Here is a 23,223-nt window from a genome sequence, read left to right on the forward strand (position 1 = left end):
TTAAGAATCTTAATACATTTTGCCAAATTACTTTCAAAGGTGAACTACTTTACACTTTTTAAAGCAGTATTATATAAAACAGAGTAGATTACTTAGGTTTTCAGAGGTATTCTCTGAAATAAGTTGTTCTTTGGGGAAGGGGGTGGGATCCGAGCCACAGGAGCAGCCCCAGCATGCTGCCCATCCGTGCCTTGGGCGCCTGCAGAGCCGCGTGCGTTTGCTTCGTGCTAATAAGCATGATGTAGAGGATGCTGCCCTGCCACTGGTGGTCCTTGCCCACCGTGGCCCTCCGAGCCTGTAGCCTGGCTCTGTCTGAAATAAGTTTTTTAATTATGTAAGTTTCATGGGTATAGCATTATAATTTGGCATCTGTATACACTACAAAGTGATCACCACCACAAGTCTGGTTACCATCCATCACCATCCACCCCCTTCATCTGTTTTGCCCACTCCACCAACCCTTTTCACCCTGGTAACCGCTAATCTGTTCTATGGATCTATGAGTTTGATTTTTTGTTTTATTTTGTTTGTTTGTTTTGTCTTTCACATATGAGTGAAATCATACAATATTTGTCTTTCTCTGTCTTATTTCACTTAGCATAATACCCTCTAGGTTCATCCATGTTGTTGCAAATGATAGGATTTCATCCCTTTTTCATGGCTGAGTAGTATTCCGTTGTGTATATATACCACATATTCTTTATTCATTCATCCATTGATGGACACTTAGGTTGCTTCCATATCTTGGCTATTGTAAATAATGTTGCAATGAACAGAGGGGTGCATATATCTTTTCAAATTAGTATTTTCATGTTTTTCACTTAAATACCCAGAAGTGGAATAGCTGGGTCAAGTGATAATTGTAGTCTTGATTTTTTTGAGGAATCTCCATACTGTTTTACATAGTGGCTGCACCAATTTACAGTTCCACCAATAGTGTAAGAGGGTTTCCAATTCTCCATATCCTCTCCAACATTTTTCACTTCTTGTCTTTTTGGTAATAGCCATTATAACAGGTGTGAGGTGATATCTCATTGTGGTTTGGTTTGCATTTCCCTAATAATGACGTGATACTGAAAATCTGTTCAGTGCTTGTTGGCTATCTGTATGTCTTCTTTGGAAAAATGTCTATTCAGCTACTCAGCCCATTTTCAAATCAGGTTGCTTGTTTTCTTTTGTTGTTGATGAGTTGAATGAGGAGTTCTTTATATATTTCGGATATTAACCTCTTATCAGATATATGATTTGCAAATATCTTCTCTCATTCAGTAGGTTGCTTTTCATTTTGTTGATGGTTTCCTTCACTGTGCAGAAGATTTTTAGTTTGATATAGTCCCATTTGTTTATGTTTGCTTTTGTTTCCCTTGCCTTTGGAGTCAAATCCACAAAAACATTGCTAAGACTTATGTCCATAAGATTACAGCCTATGTTTTCCTCTAGGAATTTTATGGTTTCAGTTCTTACATTCAAGTCTTTAATTCATTTTGAGTTAATTTTTGTGTATGGTGTCAGATAGTGGTCTAGCTTCATTCTTTTGCTTGTGGCTGGCCAGTATTCCCAGCACCATTTATTGAGGAGACTATAGTTTCTCCATTGTATGTTCTTTGCTTTTTATCATAAATTAATTGTACATATATGTGTGAGATTTCTCTTCTGTTCCGTTGATGTGTGTGTCTATTTTTGTGCCATTACCCATACTGTTTTTGGGTTTTTTTAAACATCTTTATTGGAGTATAATTGCTTTACAATTGTGTGTTAGTTTCTGCTTTATAACAAAGTGAATCAGCTATACATATACATATATCCCCATATCGCTTCCCTCTTGCATCTCCCTCCCTCTCACCCTCCCTATCCCACCCCTCTAGGTGGTCACAAAGCACCGAGCTGATCTCCCTGTGCTATGCAGCTGCTTCCCACTAGCTATCGGTTTTACATTTGGTAGTGTATATATGTCCATGCCACTCTCTCACTTTGTCCCAGCTTACCCTTCCCTCTCCCTGTGTCCTCAAGTCCATTCTCTAGTAGGTCTGCATCTTTATTCCCGTCCTGCCCCTAGGTTCTTCATGACTTTTTTTTTTTTTTAGATTCCATATATATGTGTTAGCATATGGTATTTGCTTTTCTCCTTCTGACTTACTTCACTCTTATGACAGACTCTAGGCCCATCCACCTCACTACAAATAACTCAATTTCATTTCTTTTTATGGCTGAGTAATATTCCATTGAATATATGTGCCACATCTTCTTTATCCATTCATCTGTCGACGGACACTTAGGTTGCCTCCATGCCCTGGCTTTTGTAAATAGTGCTGCAATGAACATTTTGGTACATGACTCTTTTGGAATTATGGTTTTCTCAGGGTATGTGCCCAGTAGTGGGATTGCTGGGTCGTATGGTAATTCTATTTTTAGTTTTTTAAGGAACCTCCATACTATTCTCCATAGTGGCTGTATCAATTTACATTCCCACCAACAGTGCAAGAGGGTTCCCTTTTCTTCACACCCTCTCCAGTATTTCTTGTTTGTAGATTTTTTGATGATGGCCATTCTGACCGATGTGAGATGATATCTCATTGTAGTTTTGATTTGCATTTCTCTAATGATTAATGATGTTGAGCATCCTTTCATGTGTTTGTTGGCAATCTGTATATCTTCTTTGGAGAAATGTCTATTTAGGTCTTCTGCCCATTTTTGGATTGGGTTGTTTGTTTTTTTGATATTGAGCTGCATGAGCTGCTTGTAAATTTTGGAGATTAATCCTTTGTCAGTTGCTTCCTTTGCAAATATTTTCTCCCATTCTGAGGGTTGTCTTTTTGTCTTGCTTATGGTTTCCTTCGCTGTGCAAAAGCTTTTAAGTTTCATTAGGTCCCATTTGTTTATTTTTGTTTTTATTTCCATTTCTCTAGGAGGTGGGGCAAAAAGGATCTTGCTGTGATTTATGTCATAGAGTGTTCTGCCTTTGTTTTCCTCTAAGGGTTTTGTAGTGTCTAGCCTTACATTTAGGTCTTTAATCCATTTTGAGTTTATTTTTGTGTATGGTGTTAGGGAGTGTTCTAATTTCATTCTTTTACATGTAGCTGTCCAATTTTCCCAGCACCACTTATTAAAGAGGCTTTCTTTTCTGCACTGTATATTCTTTCCTCCTTTATCAAAAATAAGGTGACCATATGTGCATGGGTTTATCTCTGGGATTTCTATCCTGTTCCATTGATCTACATCTCTGTTTTTGTGTCAGTACCATACTGTCTCGATTACTGTAGCTTTGTAGTATAGTCTGAAGTCCAGGAGCCTGATTCCTCCAGCTCTGTTTTTCTTTCTCAGGATTGCTTTGGCTATTCAGGGTCTTTTGTGTTTCCATATAAATTGTGAAATTTTTTGTTCTAGTTCTGTGAAAAATGCCAATGGTAGTTTGATAGGGATTGCGTTGAATCTGTAGATTGCTTTGGGTAGTAGAGTCATTTTCACAATGTTGATTCTTCCAATCCAAGAACATGGTATATCTCTCCATCTATTTGTATCATCTTTAATTTCTTTCATCAGTGTCTTATAGTTTTCTGCATACAGGTCTTTTGTTGCCTTACTTAGGTTTATTCCTAGGTATTTTATTCTTTTTGTTGCAGTGGTAAATGGGAGTGTTTCCTTAATTTCATTTTCAGATACCCATACTGTTTTGAACACTATAGTATAGTTTGAAATCAGGGAGCCTGATACCTCCACCTTTTTTCTTTCTCAAGGTTGTTTTGCTTGTTTGGGATCTTTTGTGGTTCCATGCACATTTTATTTATTTTATTTTATTTTTTAAAAATTATTTTCATTTTATTTATTTATTTACTTGGCCATGCTGTGCAGCATGCAGGATCTAAGTTCTCCAACCAGGGAGCGAACCCGTGCCCCCTGCAGTGGAGGTGTGGAGTCTTAATGACTTGACCACCCGGGAAGTCCCTTCATGCACAGTTCAAAATTATTTTTTCTAGTTCTGTGAAATATGCCATTGGGATTTTGATAGGGATTGCATTGACCCTGTAGATTTCTTTGGGTCGTATGGACATTTTAACAATATTAATTCTTCCATTTCATGCACACAGAATATCTATTTGTGTATTCTTCAATTTCTTTCATCAGTGTCTTACACTTTTTGGTGTACAGGTCTTTCACCTTCTTGGTTAAATTTATTCCTAGGTATTTTTTTTGATGCTATTTTAAAAGGGAACATTTTGTCTGTTTCTCTTTCTGATAGCTCATTATTAGTGAATAGAAAAGCCGAAGACTTCTGTATCTTGATTTTGTATCCTGTGGCTTTACTGAATTTATTTATTATCTTTAACTGGTTTTTTTGGTGACATCTTTAGGGTTTTCTATGTATAATATCATGTCATCTGCAAATAATGACTGTTTTACTTCTTTCTTTCCAATTTGGTTGCTCAGTATTTCTTTTTCTTGCCTAATTGCTGTGGCTAGGAATTCCAATTCTATGTTGAAGAGAAGTGGCAAGAGTGAGCATCCTTGTGTTTTTCTTGATCTTAGAGGAAAATATTTCAATTTTTCACCATTGAGAATAACATTAGCTGCGGGTTTGTCATATATGGTCTTTATTATATTGAGGTACATTCTTGTATACTCATTTTGTTGAGAGTTTTTATCATAAATGGGTATTGAATTTTGTTAAATGCTTTTTCTGCATCTATTGAGATGATTATATCATTTTTGTCCTTAATTCTGTTAATATGATGTATCATGTTTATTTTGTAGATGTTGAACCCTCCTTGCATCCCTGGAATAAATTCAACTTGATCATGGTGTATGATTCTTTTAATGTACGGTTTGATTTGGTTTACTAGTATTTTGTTAAGGTTTTTTGCATCTGTGTTCATCAAGGGTATTGGACTGTAGTTTTCCTTTTTGTGGTGTTATTATCTGGTTTTGGTATCAGGGTAATTCTGGTTTCACAAAATGTGTTTGTAAAGTGTCCTTCCTCTTCAGTTTTTTGGAAGAGCTTGGGAAGTAGAAGTATTAAATCTTTGAATGTTTTGTAGAATTCTCCAGTGAAGCCCTCTGGTCCTGGACTTGTGTTGTTGGGGAGATTTTTGATTACCATTTAAGTTTCCTTATTAGTAATTAATCTATTCATATTTTTGTTTCTTCATGATTCAGTCTTGGAGGATTGTATGTTTCTAGGAATTTATTAATTTCTTCTAGGGTATCCAACTTATTGGTGTATAGTTGTTCATAAAAGTTTCTTATGATCCTTTGTATTTCTGTAGTATCAGTTATAAGTTCTCTTCTTTCATTTCTGACTTTATTTATGAGAGTCCTCTACTTTTTTCTTAGTTAGTTAGCTAAAGGTTTGTTAATTTTGTTTATCTTTTCAAAGAAACAGCTCTTAGTTTCATTGATTTTTTAAAAAAAATTTAACTATAGTTGATTTACAATATGGTGTTAGTTTCAGATATACAGCTTCAGATTCTTTTCCCTTTTATCTTTTCTATTTTTTTGTCTCCATTTCATTTATTTACCCTCTGATCTTTGTGTGAGTGTATGTGTCCTTTTTAAAAATTTTTATTTATTTATTTAAATTTTTATTTTTATATAATTTGTAAAGGTTATGTTCCACTTTCAGTTATTACCAAATGTTGGCTGTATTCTCCGTGTTGTACAATACATCTTGGAGCCTATCTTACACCCAATAGTTTATACCTCCACTCCACTCCTCTATTGTCCCTCCCACTGGTCATAACTAGTTTGTTCTCTGTATCTGTGAGTCAGCTTCTTTTTTGGTAAAATTTATATGGAAAAACAAAAGAACCTGAATAGCTGAAACAATCTTGAGAAAGAAGAACAGAGCTGGAGGAATCATGATCCCTGACTTCAGACTATACTACAAAGCTATAGTAATCAAAACAGTATGGTACTGGCACAAACCAGACACAGATCAATGAAACAGGATAGAGAGCCCAGAAATAAACCCACACACTTATGGTCAATTAATCTACAACAAAGGGGGCAGGAATATACAATGGAGAAAAGATAGTCTCTTCAATAAGTGTTGTTAGGAAAACTGGACAGATACATGTAAAGAAGGAAATTAGAACATTCTCTAACACCATATACAAAACTCAACTTAAAATGGATTAAAGACCAAAATCTAAGACTAGATATTATAAAACTCATGGAGGAAAACACAGGCAGAACACAACATAAATCACAGCAATATTTTTTTGGATCCGTCTTCTAAAGTAAAGGAAATAAAAGCAAAAATAAACAAATGGGACCTAATTAAACTTAAAAGCTTTTCACAACAGAGGAAACAATAGACAAAATGAAAAGACAACCTACTGAATGGGAGAATATATTTACGAATGAGATGACTGATAATGGGTTTAATATCCAACATATATAAACAGCTCATACAGCTCAACATCAAAGAAACAAACAACCCAATTAGATAATGGGCAGAAGAACTGAATAGATATTTTTCCAAAGAGGAAATGCAGATGGCCAAAAGTCACATGAAAAGATGCTCAACATTGCTAATCATCAGGGAAATGCAAATCAGAACCACAATGAGATTTCACCTCATGCCTGTTAGAATGGCTATCATCAAAAAGAACACAGATAACAAATGTTGGTGAGGTTGTGGAGAAAGGGAACTCTCCTAAATTGTTGGTGGGAATGTAAATTGGTGCAGCCACTGTGGAAAACAATATGGAGGTTTCTCAAAAAACTAAAAATAGAACTACCATATGACCCGGCAATTCCACTCCTGGGTAGATATCCAAAAAAACCAAAAACAAAAACAAAAAACACTAATTGGAAAAGATACATGTACCCCAAAGTTCATAGCAGCATTATTTATAATAGCCAAGACATGGAAGCAACATAAATGTCCATCAGCAGATAAATGCATAAAGAAGATGTATATACGCACAATGGAATACTGCTCAGCCATGAAAAAGAATGAAATTTTGCCATTTGCAGCACCATGGATGGACTTGGAGGGCATTATGCTAAGTGAAACAAGTCAGACAGAGAAAGACAAATACTGTGTGATATCACTTATATGTGGAATCAAAAATATACAACAAACTAGTGAATATAACAAAAACAGAAGCAGACCTCTCCTCTGATCTTTATTATTTCCTTCTTTCTACTAATTTTGGGCTTCATTTGTTCTTTTCCTATTTCCCTTAGGTGTACTTAGATTGTTTATTGGGGATTTTTCTTGTTTTTTTTTTTAGGAAGGCCTATATTGCTATGAACTTCCCTCTTAGAACCACTTTTGCTGCATCCCATAGATTTTGGTATGTCATATTTCTGTTTTCATTTGTCTGTAGGTATTTTTTGATTTCTCCTTTGATTTCTTTGATGACCCATTGGTTGTTCAGTGGGATGTAATCTAATCTCTATGTAATTTAATCTCCATGTGTTTGTGGGTTTTCCCATTTTTTTCTTTATGATTGATTTCTAGTTTCATACCATTGTGGTCAGAGAAGATGCTTGATATGATTTCAGTCTTCTTGAATTTATTGAGACTTATTTTGTGACCTAATATGTGATCTATCCTGGAGAATATTTCATGTGCACTTGAGAAGAATGTGTTTTGTGCTGCTTTTGGATAGAAAGTCTATTAAGTCTGTCTGGTCTAATGTGTTATTTAAGTCCAATATTTCCTCATTGATTTTCTACCCAGATGACCTATCCATTGATGTAAGTAAGATGTTAGAATTCCCTATTATTATTGTTTTGCTTTAAATTTCTCCCTTAAAGTCTGTTAATATTTGCTTTATATATCTTGGTGCTCCTCCATTGGGTGCATATATACTTATAAGTGTTATATCTTCTTGCTGGATTGACCCCTTTATCATTATGTAATGCCTTTCTTTGTCATTTATTTTTCTGTTTTAAAGTCTATTTTGTCTGATATGAGGATAGCTACTTCAGCTTTCTTTTCATTTCCATTTGCATGAAATATCTTTTTCCACCCGTTCACTTTCAGTCTGTGTGTGTCCTTCTGAAGTGAGTCTCTTGTAGGCAGTATATAGGTGAATTTTGTTTTTTTATCTATTCAGCCACTCTATGTGGTGAATTTTGATTGATGAATTTAGTCTATTTACACTTAAAGTAATTATTAATAGGTATGTACTTATTGCCATTTTGTTATTTGCTTTCTGGCTGTTTTGTAGATCCTCTCTGTTTCTTACTTCTCTTTTTCTTGTCCCTTGTGTTTTGGTGGTTTTCTTTAGTGCTATGTTTAGATTCCTTTTGCAATTTCTTTTGTGTATTTACTATAGGCTTTTCTTTGTGGTTACTGTGAGGTTCACATATAACATCTTATGTAAATAGTGACCTTTTTTAAGTTGGTAGTAACTTAAATTTGAACACATTCCAAAGCTTTATCTTTTTATTTACTCCCCCACTCAATATTTTATACTCTTGATGACACATTTTACATCTTATTTTAATGCATCCTTTGACTATTGTAATTTTAGTTAATTTTAATACTTTTGCCTTTTAACCTTCATACTTGCTTTATACTTGACTCATCCACCACCTTTAGTATATATTTACTTTTTCCAGTGGGATTTTTACCTTTATATGTTCTCTTATTATTAATTAATGCCATTTCTTTTCAGCTTAAAGAAGTCCTTTTACCATTTCGTATAGAGGTGGTTTAGTGCTGATGAACTCCTTTAGCTTTTGGTTATCGGGAAAACTCTTGGTCTCTCCTTCAATTCTGAATGATAACCTTGCTGGGTAGAAATTCTTGTTTGGAAATTCTTTTTGTGCAGGTGCTGTGGCTACTACTGCAGCACACTGGTGGGCAAGGCTTGTCTCCAGATCTGCTGTGGGACCTGGCCATGTGATATAAGTTATCTTTAAATAAATATGAAAAAAGAATGCTTTATGACAAAAACTTTAATAAACAACTTTTGATTCTTATGGATATTTTTCTGAAATATTTACTATGTTTTTCAATCTAACAAAAACATATGAAACTGTTAAAATGAAAGTTTTTTAATTACTGAAGGTAAAATATATTATTACAAAGACAATGAAAAGACATAGTGATTTATTATTTTTTCATTTTTAAAAAAAATTTTATTGGCGTATAGTTGATTTTCAATATTGTGTTAGTTTCAGGTGTACAGAAAAGTGAATCAGTTATACATAAACATATATCCATCCTTTTATAGATTCCTTTGCCATATAGGCCATTACAGAGTACTGAGTAGAGTTGCCTGTGCTATACAGTAGGTCCTTATTAGTTATATATTTTATACATAGTAGTGTGTATATGTCCATCCCAATCTCCCAATTTATCTCTTCCCCACCCCCCACCTTACCCCCTGGTAACCATAAGTTTGTTTTCTACATCTGTAACTCTATTTCTGTTTTGTAGATAAGCTCATTTGTACCCTTTTTAAATTCATTTATTTATTTTTTTATTGGAGTATAGTTGCTTTACAATGTTGTGTTAGTTTCTGCTGTGCAGCAAAGTGAATCAGTTTTATGTATACATATATCCACTCTTTTTTAGATTTCTTTCCCAATTAGGTTACCACAGAGCACTGAGTAGAGTTCCCTGTGAGTACCCTTTTTTAGATTCCACACGTAGGTGATATCATATATTTGTCTTTCTCTGTCTGACTTACTTCATTCAGTGACATAGTGATTTATATTGGGGAAAACCTTGAAACTAGGAGACAAGAATTTTGAATTCTGGCCTTGGCTCTGCTACTAGCTGGTCTTAGACAAATCATTTAACGTCTCTAAATTTCAGTTACCTCATCTGTAAAATGAGGGCATTGGATTGCATAGTCCCTGAGACATAAAAAGTAAGAGCTAAATATGTGATAATTATTATAAAGCTCTTACTGTTTTTAAGATGCTGATCCTTTATTATTCAGGATGGTCTGATGTTCAGCAAATAATTAAATAGACAAAGTTTTTTAATTTATTTGACCCTTTTAGTTATTACCTCATTCAAACCAAGGGGTTCTTTTGCTATATTCTGGTTGTCCTTCATTGCTTTTAATCAAACCTTTGTTAGATAGACTTGCTAGGGAAAATGTAGAGGCACTGTGCCTTCCTCTTATGAGAGTACCTTAATAACATTGCTATGTGTAAGCATACTGTATGAATAAATATTTATTTTCATAGAGCAATAGTTTTCTAAAAAATAGGTGTCTATTAGTTTTAACTGGTTAGCCCAGGTTAAATTACTATTAATGGTTATATTTAACATATGTTAATCCATTACTTTATTAATGAATTATAAATGAATTTTTTTTTGGCTTAAGTTGATTTTATCAACTAAATGGTAGAGAGATTAAGAGCTTCTTTGTATTCTGGTTTTCATATTCTTATTGCAAAGATCAATTAAATGTGTTGGCAAGAAAACACTGAAGAAAATTAGATTGTATATACTAATTAATAATGTCCGGTAACTGATGTAAACAAAGTTTATATCAATGTTATGACACAATATATGAAAGAAAAGTACAATTTTTAGTTTATTTCCCATTTATTCATTTATAATAACTTTGCTCAAAGTTAAGCACATTATAAGAGGACAAAGAATGAACGTCAGAGGAGTCTTCCTTCTCACAATTTTCTGGCTATTTTATAAAAACTAAACATATACACATGAAATGGATTAATGATAATGCAATGGAGCATGTGATGAAAGTATATTGATTTGTCAAAATGAAATCTATAACAATTTAGGAGGTTATAAGTAAACCTTGACCCTGACATTTCTCTTTACCTCATTTCTTACATTTAGTCCCCAAATCCCATTCCTTCTAACTAAAAAGTATATCTGGTGTCTATCCATTTCCCTTCATTCCTACTGCCACCACTTTGGTTCAGGCCATCATTATCTCCTACCCCAAATTATATAACTTGTCTCTCTCCAGTTTTATTTTACTTGATTGATTCTCTACCATAGCCAGAATAATCTTAAACTACAAAAATTATTGTGTTGATAGATTACCATTCCCCTGAAGATTAAATCCATACTCTTTAAATGGCTTCTGAAGAGTCCTGTGATTAGACCTTGGCTTACCCTTTTAGCCTCGTCTCTTCCCTCTGTCCTACTTAAACTTTATGGTCGAACCATGCTGTAGTTAGCATTAGTTGAATATGATCTGCTCAGGATCTTCTCAGTTTTAACAGTACTTCCTTAGGAAGATCTTTTCTGATCCCTAGATTAGGGTCAGATGCCCTGCTATCACTCTTATATCACCTCTTAATCTTCTGTCATAGCAAAACATACTTGTTTAATTATTTGCTTTTGTGATGGCATATCTTATGTTGTCACAGATTTTCTAGCACAGTATCTGACACATAGAAGATGTTTAATATTTTCTACATGAAGAAATAAATATAGAAAGGGAGATAGATGTTAAGATAGCTCTTAAAGAATGAGTACCTATTTTGTTTACGATAAGAGAGTAAATATTGCATATATAAATCATATTTGCCTACATATGATTTTCCATTCAGGTCTGTCATTGTATACATACAGCCAAAATACCAAACCCTTTGAATATGCGCAGTTAGAGGCAATAATTTCTCTAAGAGCATAATGTAGATCAGGCTACTAAAGAAGACTAATTTCTTTCTACAAATAAAAATTGGATATATTTAAGGTATAATAATTTCCCCTAGATTTATTGAGATATAATTGACCTATAACATTGTGTAAGTTTAAGGTGTACGACGTGTTAATTTGATACACTTATATATTGCCAAATAATTACCACCATCGTGTAACTTTCAAGTATATAATACAATATTATTAACTATAATCACTATCCTGTTTAGATCTCTAGAACTTACTCATCTTATAACTGGAAGTTTGTACTTTTGACCAACATCTCCCTTATGCCCCTACCCCTCAGCTTCTTAAAGAAGCCCACTTTTTAAGACCCATTTTGACTAGTCTCCATGATAATACAAATTATGCTCATATGCTCATCAAATGTTGTGAGTGTAAATTTATACTGGTTCGTAATTAGTCTACACTTACCTGAAGCATTTTCTGTATAGCATTTTAGCTATCACTAAATTTCATTTAGTTTATATCACAGGTATATAAATAAAGCATTCATAGGTATATAAAGAAAATATCCATTAATTCAAGCTATACATAATGCGAAGAGTGTTTTAGGGTAATATATTGTACTTGGTGTCCCAATTTTGCATTCAATTAAATATATTATTATTTTAGTCTTTGTTTTATTTCTAAAACATAATCTTTTATCACATGGTAAAGAGAAAGTATTTACATTTATAATTTTAGAGGATATTGGTTTTCTGTTATCAGACTACTTTATTAATCTTAAAATTCCTTGATTCTACTCTTTTGTGGAAAAGAAAGCATTACAAGAACCCTAATGAACACAAATAAGATGCAATGAAAAATCACAATAAAAATACCAATAATGTAGGTTTAAGTCCTAGATTTAGATTTAACCATGCAGTTTTGGAATTTGATAATAGCATGTTGTCTTTTGCATATTAAACTCTGTAGGAGATATTATACCTTTTATAATAGTGTAAAAGCTATTTTGATTTGAAGCATGTTGTTCTGAAGAATATGAAATAAAAATGAAGTTCATGAGAATTAAAAAAGTGAATATGCATTTACCTATTTATCTATCTACTGTTATACACAATTATCAAAGATTGCCAGAATAAAAACTGATCATTTTTAGGGACTTCTATTTTGATGGGTTGGATGAGTGATGATACACATGGTTTGGAGGGAAGAGTCCTTTTTTAGAGTATAATTTTGCTTGTTAAATCATTAAAGCTTAGTCATGTATGGAGAAAACTGCCTAATAATTATGAACTAACATTTTAACATGGCATTTGCAACAGATACATTAGACACTTAATTAAATAGAATGTTGCTTATTTTTAAAGGAATGACAAAAAAAATCAAACTTTCCTTGGCATGTGAAATCTTTATATTATCAGAAGTGGGAAATCTGAAAGATGTGGTTCATTCTCTGTTTGGATGATGCAGAATTGCTCTAAGCAGTAAGCTTACTGTTTTCAGACAGCATTAGCAGCTTCAGCAAATACAACTGTGTCATCCTCCCTTAATACGCAGTGTTTGTAACTGCAAAGGGGAGATGATAAACAGCATATGAGATCTGATATCTTCATGATGACTTAAACAGATACTGATGGACAGATCTGCTGTTTGATGTTTTCTTCACTAGCCCTGAAGATGCTGAGACATAGAGATGGCTGTGATTATCTTTTGTAAGACAGGAAATGCAATCTTTAGGGGTCTCTGGAAATAGAAAGGTTATGCAGTCTGGAACCTGTGAGCCTTTTCAATCTCTAAGTCATCAGGTATGACATCATGAATTATGATTATACCATTAGATTATAGAGTTATTGCTTTTTCTAGCTCTTAGTCATTTACAACATATTAATCAATGTAATTGTTTATTATTAGATTTTCCTTAGGATATTTGAACAAGTAATATTTATAGTACTAGACACCAGTTAAACAATATGAATTTTAGAAATGTGTGTGTGTTTAAGTTTGTGTTTACTGTAGCTTTTTATGGGGAAGTGGGAGGTAAGGAAATAGATTCTTTGTATGTGATTAAGGGCAAGATTTTGGGCTCTACAGATTTTTCCAGATTAAACCTGAATACAGTCAAATTGCATCTTTTATTTCAAATGATGAAAATAGCATAAATTGTTCAAACTTATAAGGATACACCATAGCTAGCTGCTTATATATAGTGACATATTAAAATTTTTTATCTGGGATTACTTAAGCATAGAAATAGATGTTGCTACCATCGTACTGTGCAACCACACAGCAACCCAAGTGTGATGAGTAGAATCATGTTTATCAGCATCTGAGCTATTTTCCTGAAATTTGTATTTCAGTATCTAAACTGTTTTAGAATGCATTACTTTTAATCATTTCTCAGATCTATTGAAATAATTATGCTCTTTGTCCTCTTAATGTAGAGATCTGCTAAGGCATTGCTTATAGATTAAAGTAGATGATAAATCTGTTTTTTGTTTTGGTTTGGTTTTTTACACAGAAATCTGGTGACATATAAGCCTGTTTAATGTTTTTGACCCAGAGATATTCTACATTTGTTTACTTTCATTTTCAAAATGGAAAGACTTGACTACATTAAACATGTTAACTACAAAGAGTAGAAAATCATCACAGCAAAGAATTTGGATTTATATATCTATTTTATGCTGAAACTCTGCTATTTATTTTAAACCATTTTCCCCTATCACGTTTAATTTTGTTTGTTATAGCATGTCCTCAGAATTACATGCTTGGGTAAGAAACTGTGCCTCTGTTTGACATTCAGATTTTGAAGGAAATTTATTTTATTTTTTTATGTTATAATATTTCTGCCTCAGTATTAGGGGACTTGGCAGATACTTGACAAGGCATTCCATATTAAATGAGCAAAATGAGAGAAAATGTTGCAGCATTTCTCAGCAGAAAGATAGTTTTGTCTTCGTGATTCCATAGCTCGATTAGAATTTAATGGCTCATCAGGGTAAAATGATGTATTAAATATGAATATATTTATCAAAAGACTGAAGTGGAAGTCTGAAACAGTGATTTGATTCAGTTAAGGGGTCAGTTTCTCCTTTTTAATTAAAAGCACACTAAAATTTTACCTACTGATATTGGCGATAATTTATATGTTATTCAGGCTACTTAGTCAGCTTAGATTCTTATTAGCAGGGAAGACTGCCATATTCTTAAGCTTGATTAGTTTTGGAATGATTTGAATATACCTTTTAGTTGCTACAAAACCTGTTTAATCTGTTAGAATTTATTTCCAGCATTTGCATGTATTAGTCACTATGAGTACATTCTGTTTCTTGGCATTGCTTTGGGATTCCTCTAGGTATTGGTTTCACAACATTTTGCTAGATTTTTCACTGTATTTGTGACCTTTCAAGAGAACCAAACCATAAAAATTCTTAGTTACCTTCTTCAGTGGCACTTAAATGAGGATATCTCAATAATTCTGTAAGGTGAAAAAAATTACTGTCTTAGAGTTATTTCTTTTACAAAGTGGAGAAAAATTTCTCTCTGTTGCTATGTCAAAATATATAACATTAAAAAGTTAAGATTGATTAAAATGTCACAGACATTTAATGTAATGTCAACCTTTTTCCTGTACAGCAAGATGATCTTGACCTTTTGAATGGTGAAATTGATTGTATATCTGCTCAGTAACAATTGGTCATCTTCTTTTTGCAATGGTTGCCTCTATCTGTACCATTTTATACATGCGTTTCATTATATATTGTAAAGGTTTCTGAAGGTAAGCTGTCTGTAAACAACTATTTGAGTACTTGTTCAATTATAAACAACTATTTGAGTAATTTGAGTAATTGTGAAATATGATCATTTGCACAATACTGTATTTGGTGTTGTGAGGAGAATACAGAAAAGAAAGAGTTGTTTCCTGCTTTCAAGATTATGAGAAAATGTACATAATGAGCTATGTTCACATTTTGAATTGACTTTTCAAAAGTGGATGCTACAGTCAGTTTTAATTTAATTTATAAATTGGTGAATCTTAGGATGAGTTACATATAATTCTTTTCTTCCTCATGTAAATCTCTTGATATTAGAGAAATAAAAGATTGGGTCAAACTGTATAATCAAGCATTTTGTAATTTTGATAACTGCATTAACTTCTTTTATAACATGTTAAATTCTTTTTATTAGGGCATTATAAACTGTGAATAAATAAAATAACATTGTAAGTTTTATAAGTCATAGTTTTCAATTTGAGAGTGAAGGGAGATCTAGCCCATTGGCAGGAAGCAGAAGCAGGTACCCCAAGAATCAGCTCAAAACAGGGATGTGACCAATCCAGTGTAATTCCAGGCTAGGCATAGGTCATTATGTGTTATGGAAGGGGGTTTCGATTTAGTAGGGATTAAACTTTGGAAATAAGGAGTAGCAAGTTTGGAGTGTTTAATGCTAGGTAGGTCATTTATGGAGTACTTTGAATAAACTGGGGAGGATAGGATTCACCTTAGGCTCTGAGGAAGAGGACTGGGAGGAACTAGTAGGGAAGTAGACCTTAACCAGCTGGCTGTTAGACATCCAAGCACTACTCTCTTCTCTTTCGTATCAGTGTGCTGGCTGAAAGTAGCAGGGAGGTGGGTAGAGCAGATGCAAAAACCTTGTTTCCCTAGAATCCTAGACTGGCACATGCTGACCAATAGTGCCTGTTTTCTTGGATTAGAGCAATAGAAAATTGATTTACAAATTCTTCTGGTTTGTATAGTGTGGTAGTTAAGCATCCAGACTGCCGTGTTCACTAGGTTCAAATCTTAGCTACACCACTTACCAGCTGTGTGATCATGGGCAAGTTATTTAACCTTTCTGGGTATCAGTTTCCTCAGATGTGATATAGGGATAGTAATGGTGCCTACCTCAAAGACTTGTGAAGATCAAGCAAGTTAATGTATATAAAGTACCTCTAAGAGTACTGGTACATACTAAGCACATTACTGCCAACATTATTTATTGGCAAACATTATTATGTACACTCTTAGAGCTAGGATGGGCTATTGGTAATGGTCGTCATGAGTTTAATTTTGATCTCTCTCCCTCACTCTTCTTATCAAGTAAGAAATTCAGTCAAAAACACGTGGTACACTGAAATAAAGATGGTTATAAAAATGCAAACAAGAAAAACATGCTACATCTGACTAAATTCTAACATTGACTGACTATAAGAATTGTGACTTGATGAAAAATTTTGTTTAAAGTTTTTTTGCACCTGCTTACTAGCCTGATTTAAACTTCTATTAAGATCCTATGTGTATAGATCCTTTGCTTTCCTATATTATACCAACTACTTCATTACAGGAAAATTACTGGGTCTTTGGGAAAACTTAACAGCAATGTCAGGTCTTCTTTAGTAACAGTTGGAGATTAAAATTAAGGAGTAAAATCAAGGTTTAAATAAAATAATAGACAAGTTATATAGCTTAGGTTTAATGATCTGAGTTACTTTTTAAATCATAAAAAATGTTTTCGACAGAAACTTCACTGGAAATTATACTCAGCTTGTTTTAGTAATTTTTTAAAAATTTATTTATTTATTTATTTATGGCTGTGTTGGGTCTTCATTGCTGCACAGGGGCTTTTTCTAGTTGCAGCGCGCGGGGGCTACTCTTCGTTGCACTGCGCGGGCTTCTCATTGCGGTGGCTTCTCTTGTTGCGAAGCGCGGGCTCTAGAGCGCAGGCTCAGTAGTTGTGGTGCTCGGGCTTAGTTGCTCCGTGGCATGTGGGATCTTCCCGGACCAGGGCTCGAACCCGTGTCCCCTGCATTGGCAGGCGGATTCTTAACCACTGTGACGCCAGGGAAGTCCCTAGTAATTTTGTTAATGAAAATTTTTATTCTAGATGAAAGACTGAAATGAAATATGCTATAAATACAATGCTATATATGAATAAGACAATTCAAGTTCCTGTTTGATAGAGTATACTGTTTTGAATTGCTGATGTTATTTAATGTAAAGACATCAATTTGCTTAAAAATTGCCAAGCTCCTAAGTACAAGTGTGTAATTTGATAGTTGGATGAAATCTAAATCTAAATCTTAAATAATCTTAAGTGTTACATTTTGTGACTTTTTTTCATTTTAATTCTCTTCTCTTGAGCAATTTTCTCAATGTGCAGCTATTTCCCCAAATTGGCACACAGTCAACCAAATCTCAGCACAATGCAATTTGTTAAAACAAACAAAAAGCCAAACATACAAAACCCTACAGTGTTCCAGTAAGCACAGTACTGGGCAAGGATATAAAGACCAATGGGTCCCTGCCTTCAGGAATTCATAGGTAGTGAATTGTAAACACTAAATACAAGTAACTATAACAGAATGTGGAAAGCAGTGAGTGCCACAGAGATTCAAAAGAGATATGAAAGAAGCATAAATTATTCTGCTATGAGTTCAGTGGGCAGAATATTTCAAGCTGAGTGGGGAGAGAAGGAGAGAAGCTAGATGGGGAGTTGGGGAAGTATGGTAAGGTAGCATCTGAGTTAGACCTTGAAGAGTGGCCAAGATAGGGAAGAGGTCATTTTGGGCAGAGGAAACAACATGAGTAAAAGTTGGGAGACAGAAAGCAAATAATATGTTTGAGTAATACGGAATAGCTCATTTTGGCTTATAACCTGGTGGGGTGATTCAAACTATCACAGGAAAGATTTGTTGGGACCAGATAATGCAGAATCTTGAGTGTTAGATTATGATTACTAAACTGAGAACATTTCTGTGCTGAACTACTTATTCTTGGGAGAAAATAAAATAAAAAACAAAAGAACAGTAGCTATATTTTGCAGTCATTTTCAGAGCTCTAACTCTGTTGACTTTGAAAATGAAAATTAAATTCCTGAGTAGATTTAGTAGTTAGTAGACAAGGTAGGGGGTAGAAGCAAAATGAAGGATTTTAATAAAATTCTCTATCAAAATTGCACGTGAGAGCATTTCTCAGTCTATCCACAACCACTCAAAAGTCCTACATTTCAGATCCTAAGAGACCTCCTGCTTGTCCCTGATGTAAACTCTATTTTATTGGTAGGTAATCAGATTTAGCTTTGGCTTTATTTTTGACATTTCCTAGACCAAGGACAATCTAGAGGGATCATTTTAATACAATGAATATGCATGTCACTATGGTGAATATTTGGATAATAAGGACTTTGTCTTAGGAAAAATTGGAAGGAGAAATTGCTATTTATAACCATGGAAGTTACAGGGATATTTAAGCTTTGCTCTTTGTTAATATAGCAATGATAAAGTAAACTGTCATTGCTAATACCTTTAATATCACCTTTAAATCTTCTACTCCACACACCAGAATTTAGTCAGTATTGTGTGAGGTTAGTAAAAAAGCTGGGTAACATCCAAGAGCAGATTTCCTTTAGGTGTGACATCTGGGATGTGACTTTTGTTATCAGGAGGATGATATTTGTGCATGGGAATTGTGAAAAAATTGGAATTGAATCCTCTCATTTAGTACATCATCCATATAAAGTATGTCAGAAATAAACTAATGGAATTCCACAAGTGTGAGTAAAAATGAAGCCAGACAGAATTGCTCTTCTGGCCCTTTATTTAGAGCAATAACAGATCCATATAATTGAGAGTACTCTCTTTCTTTCTGTAGAAGTCTGCATTATTTGAAAAAGCCATTTTTCTAGAAGTTCTTGTGAAGTTGTTTTTATTAATCCTGTGACTTCACATTGCCTGGGAAATAGCCATACATATGGTAGGGGCCCAATAAGTTTTCAATACTTATTTTAGAATCATAGATCCATTTCTGGGAGAAACTTTGGAGAACATTGGGCTTTGGGTTGCTTTAAAACTTTTAAACACTTTTTACCTTAGAAAACAGATAAGAGACATTTACTGAAATGATCCTTTCCTTATCCCAAGCCTTTTTAAAAATGATAATACAGGAATATAAGTAAGTTAAAAAGGTAATTGAATATTCTTTTATCAAACTTCTTTTTATAAAAGGCAACAGAACCTAGTTTCAATGATGTACATTGCAAAATGTGCTGCATATAAATGGATGCCATCTATTTCTAGCCATTCCTTTCTTTCTAAATTTTATTCAAACTCATAATAATTTATTGAGTCTATTGTGTAGTATGGAGGGAGGCAGTAGAGCGCAGTAGTTAAGAGCTCAAGTTAATTGAGCTGGATTTGCTTCTTTAGACCCCATATCCTCCACTTACAGACAGTATTTATCTTAGTAATGTTAACTCACCTCTCTTTCTCAATACTGTCATCTGTAAAATGAGGGTACTAATATGCTAATCTCTAGGCTTGTAATGAAAATCAATTGAATTAATGAATTAATGTAAGTAAATTGCTTCAAACAGTGACTAGCTTAACAAATATTAGTTATTATAATTACTCCCCACTGGACTAGGTAAAGTTGAGGAGAAAGCTACAAAAGATAAACAAGATATAAAACAAATCCACCCCTTCAAGGAATTTACGTTATAGTATATGTAAAGTATCACCTGTATATGTATATAAATATAAAATACATACACACACAAACACATACATATGTAGTACATATGTATGTATACATACACACACATTATACTTTAATTATATATAGTATACTAAAAAGAAACTAAACAACTTGCCTAAGATCAAAATTGCCAGCAAAGGGTAGGATGACATGGGGTTCAAACCAGGAGGTCTAGCTCTACAGCTCTTGCTCTTAACCACTGTGTTATACTGCTTAAGGTTATATACATTCAAATTAGGTACTAGATAGCCTTGTATAAGTTACTATATTCTAAATACCAAATTGAGATGAGAGACATCAAGGTAAACTGAAAGTGCTGTGGAAGACTTCATGTAAGAGGCGTGATGACTTTCATCTGACACATTCTTTTTGATTTCTCTTCCACTACAAATAACATGTATAAAGTCTTTAGCACAGTTTCTACCATAGGTAATAAATTATAGTTGTTGTTATTATTATCACAATCTTTCTGATAATTGCTTCTAAATCTCCCCTAATTGGTGCAATGTGCTGTTTGAAAACCATAAATCTAATCTATGCTCATGACTTAAATTACCCATCAGTGATTCTTAATTGTAATTATGCATCAAAATCAAATGTTTAGCTTTTTAAAAACATTGATGCCCCAGGCTTATTTCAGAAGTACTAAATAAAGTCTATGGATTTTTAGCCCAGGCTTCTATATTTACAAAAAGCTTTCCAAGTGAATCTGATGGGCTGCCAAAATTGAGAAATGCTGCTTTACATGGTGGTGAATTGCAAATCTATAGCTTAAATCTACATCTTAACCTCTATCTAGTGTTCCAGACTGCATCTCTGCTCATTTACCTCATCAATATCTCAAACTTGGTATGCCCCAAGCAAAACATTATTTTATCTTCAAAACCTCTTTGTCTTTCCTAGCATGATGACCTAGTAATAATTTTCAACTTTTTAATCCAACCATAGGTCCAATTACTCACTAAGTTATGTAGATTCTTTCTTCCAAGGAGTCCAAAATTTACCTTTTCTTTCCATTCCCCATTGTCTTGATCTCAATGTAAGTTCACGTTCATTTCTCACCTGGACTACTGTAGTCATTTCTTAATTGGTATTTGTTTTTTCTTCCCATTGCTCATCTCCAAAGCAACCTATTCACTCCTCAGCTACCAGAGTATGCTTTCTAAAATGGAAACCAAGAACAGGCATTTGCCTACTTAAACTCATTCTAAGGCTCCCCATTACCTTCATGATAATTTTCAGAGTTCAGATAAGTGAGAACATACAATATTTATCTTTCCCTGTGTGACTTATTTCACTTAGCATAACGTCCTCAAGGTCCATCCATGTTGTTGCAAATGGCAGGATTTCCTTCTTTCTCATGGCTAAATAATATTCCACTGCATTTATTTTATTCATTCATCTGTTGATGTACACTTAGGTTGTTTCCATATTTTGGATATCGTCAATAATGTGGCAACAAACATGGGAGTGCAGACTTCTCTTTGAGATAGTTATTTTATTTCCTTCAAATACTTACGCAGAAGCGGTACTGCTAGATCATATGGTAGTTCTATTTTTAATTTTTTGAGGAATGAGGAAGTGACATTTAAACTTAGCCATTTTTAGTTAAACTTAGTCTAAATTCTACTAGTTAGAGAGAGACAGCCTCTCTCAAATCTTTTAAAATGCTATTCTCTTTGCCTATAATGCCTTTGGTCCCTCATTTCTCTTGTTTTTGCCTGGCTAACTCTCTCTTATATCTCAAGATTTATTTAGATTAAGCATTACCTCCTTTTGAAACATCCCCTCATCTCTTCAGAGTGAATTAGGTGTTTTTTCTATATCTTCTTCTGGATCCTAGTATTTACCTTAAATGAAGCACAATACATGCTGTACTGAAGTCATTGATTTTCCTGTCTTGACTGTGAACTGCTTAAAGGCAAAGTTAGTGTCTTTTACTTTTTTCAATCCAGCACTAATATTGTTCCTGGCACACTGTAACTACTTAATAAATTTTTGTTGAATATCAAAATGGGTAATGAGTATGAAATGTTCATGGAAACATATGGCCTAGGTCACTTTGGACACCATTGGGAATTCATAGTAGCTGAGGTGTATAAGCACGGTTGGACCAGACTTTGAAGTGTTTAAAAGTTAAATTAAGGAATTTTAGATTTTATACTTAACTAATATAATATCGTTGCAGTATAGCATATTGATTAAGAGTATTGACCTGCCGGGACTTCCCTGGTGACACAGTGGTTAAGAATCACTTGCCAGTGTAGGGAACACGGGTTCGATCCCTGGTCGGGGAAGATCCCACGTGCCGCGGAGCAACTAAGCCCATGTGCCACAACTACTGAGCCTGCGCTCTAGAGCCCGCAAGCCACAACTACTGAAGCCCCCGTGCCTAGAGCCTGTGCTCGGCAACAAGCGAAGCCACCGCAATGAGAAGCCCGCGCACCTCAACAAAAAGTAGCCCCCGCTCGCCCCAACTAGAGAAAGCCCCCGCGCAGCAATGAAGACGCAGTGCAGCCAAATATAAATAAATAAATATTAAAAAAAAGAAAAGTATTGACCTACCTTCAAACCCCGCCTATGCCTCTTAATAGCTAAGGGTTCCTGGGAAAGTTTCTTAGCCTCTTTAAGTCTCAGAATACTCAACCGTTTTGAAGAATTTTAATGAGTAACAGTATGTAAAGTTCTAGCACTGTACCTGGCAGGTTGTAAGCCTTACAATGTTACTTATTATTATTATTGCAATTGTATGCAACATTGAGAAAAATCAGACAGCTAAAGGACTAACAGTTTCAGAATGTAGAGTTAAAATTATCCAATGATTGACCATTCAGCTGGCAATCAGAAAACCAAAATTTTAGTTCTCGTTCTATCTCTGCTATTGGCTTACTGTAAAGCTTGAATGTATCTCAGTTTCCTCATACAAAAAAGTATGTTAATGCTTTTAATGTATGTTAATGCAAAAGTAGTAGTGTTAATGCTTTCCTCACCAGGATGTTGTAATCGTTTGAGATGTCTAAAGAAAATAAACTGTTAAATTATAAAGGGTGGGAATCTATATTCTTTGAAGTCGCTGATATCATCATGCTTTTTGTACAAGCTGTGCCATCATTTGCCTAGAATGCTCTT

At 34.0% G+C, this 23,223-nt stretch overlaps 1 protein-coding gene across 11 annotated transcripts in view; it reads left to right on the top strand.

Annotated features, from left to right (window-relative positions):
* The window catches only part of SLC4A10 (solute carrier family 4 member 10), a 475,347-nt gene that overhangs the window by 234,096 nt on the left and 218,028 nt on the right, over window positions 1-23,223 (top strand). For 6 of the 11 annotated variants that reach the window (XM_082464948.1, XM_082464952.1, XM_082464949.1 and 3 more), the window contains exon 1: window positions 319-13,368. The exons of the other annotated variants lie outside the window; for them this stretch is intronic. In XM_082464948.1, coding sequence (XP_082321074.1) covers window positions 13,288-13,368 — 81 coding nt within the window. In that variant the 5' untranslated portion in view covers window positions 319-13,287. Of the gene's footprint in view, window positions 1-318; window positions 13,369-23,223 lie in introns of those variants that run through there. 11 annotated transcript variants of the gene reach the window in all.

This window comes from Balaenoptera physalus, assembly GCF_965194825.1.
Source record: "Balaenoptera physalus genome assembly, chromosome: 6".
Taxonomy (NCBI): Eukaryota; Metazoa; Chordata; class Mammalia; order Artiodactyla; family Balaenopteridae; genus Balaenoptera; species Balaenoptera physalus.